Consider the following 3,382-nt stretch of genomic DNA (forward strand, 5'->3'; position numbering starts at 1 on the left):
TAAATAACAAAGAAGACCTTTGACCGGCACTTTTCTAATTTTGTCCGGAAGATTTCAACTTTAACGGACATCTTGACCGGCGAAAGAAAACCTAACTGAAACTCTGCCGCACGGTCCCCTCGTTCCTTGGAAGAGGCGGAGAGGTGGGTGTTTGTCATCTGCTGGTAGACTAACCGGAGAGAATTACACTGCTTGCCTCCACGGGGAGGGATTGCATTGAATTAAAGCAGCGGGAGCAAACGCTTGCCTCGGGGAGGGAGAAAAAAAGCCACAGCGGAGAATAAACAGAAGGGTAACCATGGTAACCATGCGCGGGAAGTCTTCTTCGCTGCTTTTGTGGCAGACTACAGCGCCATTTACAGGCCTGGCATATGTACTACAGCGTCTCCAGCGCTTTCGAGCGGCAATGGCCGGCCGTGGCCCAACCCCACATTCCCCTGATAGGTGGAGAGTTGGCCCAATAGCCGTAGCGCCTCTTCTGTGACGACATAGAAGTGTTCAAATCTGGATCAGTTTTTATCAGATCCGTTGCAGCCCCTTTTTTAGAGATTTGGGTATGGAGGAAAATAGAGAGGGTTGTGTTTTCTGACACTTGGTGAGTTCCCTGGAACACCGGGGACACATATTCATGTATAAAAGATGTACAAAAGTGCATTTTGCATGATAGGTCCCCTTTAAGTGCATTTAAATCGTTTTAAAGTAAGATGCTGAAAAATAATGTATGTCACACAACAGAATACAATTTAAGATTTAAACTTCTTGCTGAAAAACTTGTATTCCACAATAATTCAAAGAGGAAACAGTGGCAGGATTAATAACGATTAATGTATATTCCCACTACTGACAAACAAGTAAAAACATAAACCAATGTTGGCGCTTCTCCTGGAAATACACTCTGCTTCTTCGAGTTATTGAAAAGCTTTTTGAAACTCTGATGTTAAGTCAGAAAGAGGTTTAACAAGAGGGAGGGGACATATTTTCTGAAGACAAATGGGAAAGGCTTTCAAAAGGGTTACAATTTAAAATGTTCACCCTCCCTGCATCATTTCATGTTTGAATGACCTTTGTTTGTTAATATGCTGTTACATTTGAATTCATGAAAAGTTTCAGAACGTGCACTTTCTTTCCAAGAGTTAGATTATCTAAAAATATAACCACTCTCTTCTTGGATTAACACGGAGAAAATGTACCTCAAACTAGGAGATGATTTGCTTAACTTTGCCAGCATCTTTAAAACTGAAAAGTGCACAGTACACCTTATTTATTAAATCTGTACAAAAACCGTTAAAACAAAGAATAGCAGAAAAAGTGGAAAATAAATATAATATATAACCCCCTGCCTCTAAGTACATATTTACAATATAGATGTTCTCTGCAAGAAATTAAATATGCATATTTCCCAAAATCTATTCCTTTTAAAACAAAAGGAATGGAAAGCAGCTACAAAACATGCTCTTGTTGCTTTTAAATTCACAAGTCCCTCAGGACTTCTCAGCATGTGGGGGGTCTCGCTGAAAGAGCAGTTTCAAACCCTTCCTGAAGCGGTGGTCCCTGACGCTGTAGATGATGACGTTACAGCAACTGTTTCCTGCCAGGATCCAGAAGGCAAAAAAGGAAAAGTTACACCAGGTGTATCCCACCACGTTCCCGAGCACAAACACCGCGATGGGAGAGAAGGATGCTGTGAAGGCGAATGTGAGTATGCTTATTGTCTTTGCGGCTTTAATGTCTGAAAAGGAGGGCCTGTGAGAGCACCCTCCCCCACCTCCTCCTCCTCCTCCCGCTCCGTCACTCAGACTCCCCTCTGAGAGCAGTTTGCGTTTTTGGGAGTACCGTCTGATGCTCGTAAAAGACACAATGTTAACAGCTAATGTGCCGCCAAGCAGTGTGAAGTCAAATGCTGGGAATAACAGCAAAATGTAGGCATCGGGTGGCAGCTGGCTCCCGAACATTAGAGGGGTGTAGTTACACATACGACTGCACTCATTGTACTCCAAAATGAAGTTCCTGCTGAAGATGAGGGGTGCAAGAGCCAACAGTAAGCTGGCAGCCCAGGAGAGCAGGATGAGCAGTAGAGTTCTTCTCCGGGTCACCAGGACATCCTTGTGGAGAGGTCGTAGGATGGCCACACTTCGCTCCAGCGTCATGAGGAAGATAGTGCTGATGGAGACGAAGGTGCATCCAGCAAATACGGGGCCAATCAGCAGGCAGGGCTGCCAAGTGCTCACCAGTCCCCCGAGAGAAGAAGAGTTGTCCAGGAAAGTAGAACTACCCTGGTACCAAGAGGGAGGTGAGCTGGTCAACATGAGAGAGATCTCCGTGTAGACGCAGAAAGGGACCACCAGGACACCGACCATCATGTCTGCTATGGCCAGAGACACTGTCAGAGAGAGACAAAGAGGAAGAGGGCTAAGAGGACATATTCAGGACAGTTTTTTTGTTTACACATTTCCAGCTCTTTTAGTTAAAATGTCACTTTGTAATGGAAATTATCCAATGTTGGTATTCAAAAAGGTACTGCAATGAATTAGCAAGACCCTCTAAGGATTTAAACCTTACAAGGTCTTTGGTATTGGCACGATGATACATTCTTGTTATTTACCAATATTGATATTAATAGTTATTTGAAATTCCATTTTGCCATTTTATACATTTTGAGAATGAATATTGAATTTCTACCAGAGGAAGGTATTGTGGAATGTATAAGCATATCCACATTGCGTTGGTTTGTTCTAATGATTTTTGAAAAAAACACAATAAAAACATCTACCTTTCAGGTATCCCTGAGGTGTTCGGGACTGCCTCGTTTGCACAAAGACAGTTAGGGTGACCACATTTCCAACCACAATGGCAAAGGCCAGGGTAACCATGAACACCACTGCCAAGGTACGATTGACATATCCACAGCAGCAGAGGGTGCAGAGCGGGGCCAGTGACTCTCCTGAGCCGAGAGCATCCTGCCCCGCTGCACTCAGGTTGAAGGGAGAGTCTGAGGCCTGCAGCTGAGCGGCTGTATTCCCGGGAACGCTGACGTTGTAAAGCAGCGCAGTCATGGCCCGGGATAGACTGGTCTTACCCCTGTGATGTGTAGCTGGTAGGGCCACTCAGGAGACCATGTCCTTGACTGGGAAAATATACTGGGGAAAAGAAAGACAAATATCTGGAGGCAGTTAAATTGTCTGTCCAAATGACGATCCAGTATTGTTATAGGCAGCACTTGTCATTAATAAGCATGTGAAACAAGTGAACCATACTTTTATGGCAAACGTTCACTTGCTTATTGACATTCAACACACCATCAAACATGCAGGTTACATCAGGCTTTACTGTTGGAACTGTTGAACACAGTTGTGTTCACACCCACTCTTTTATTTTTTTATTT

The 3,382-nt window shown here is 44.0% G+C and overlaps 1 protein-coding gene across 1 annotated transcript; it reads right to left on the reverse strand.

Moving 5' to 3' along the window:
• Positions 1-1,453: 1,453 nt before the first annotated feature.
• On the reverse strand, positions 1,454-3,053 carry LOC117471208 (beta-2 adrenergic receptor-like). The gene is made up of 2 exons (XM_034116052.1): positions 2,771-3,053; positions 1,454-2,380 (listed from the first exon to the last, which is right to left on the reverse strand). The coding sequence occupies exons 1-2, from the start codon at positions 3,051-3,053 to the stop codon at positions 1,482-1,484; spliced, it is 1,182 nt and encodes a 393-aa protein (XP_033971943.1). The 3' UTR covers positions 1,454-1,481.
• Positions 3,054-3,382: the final 329 nt, after the last annotated feature.

This window comes from Trematomus bernacchii, unplaced genomic scaffold, assembly GCF_902827165.1.
Source record: "Trematomus bernacchii unplaced genomic scaffold, fTreBer1.1, whole genome shotgun sequence".
NCBI classification, from domain to species: Eukaryota; Metazoa; Chordata; class Actinopteri; order Perciformes; family Nototheniidae; genus Trematomus; species Trematomus bernacchii.

Excerpts from the sequence above, each read along its gene's own strand:
- LOC117471208 (XM_034116052.1), bottom strand. The coding sequence starts at position 3,053 with ATGACTGCGCTGCTTTACAACGTCAGCGTTCCCGGGAATACAGCCGCT. Across the intron at positions 2,381-2,770 it reads ACCTCAGGGATACCTGAAAG|TGTCTCTGGCCATAGCAGAC; the intron begins GTAGATGTTTTT and ends TCTCTCTGACAG.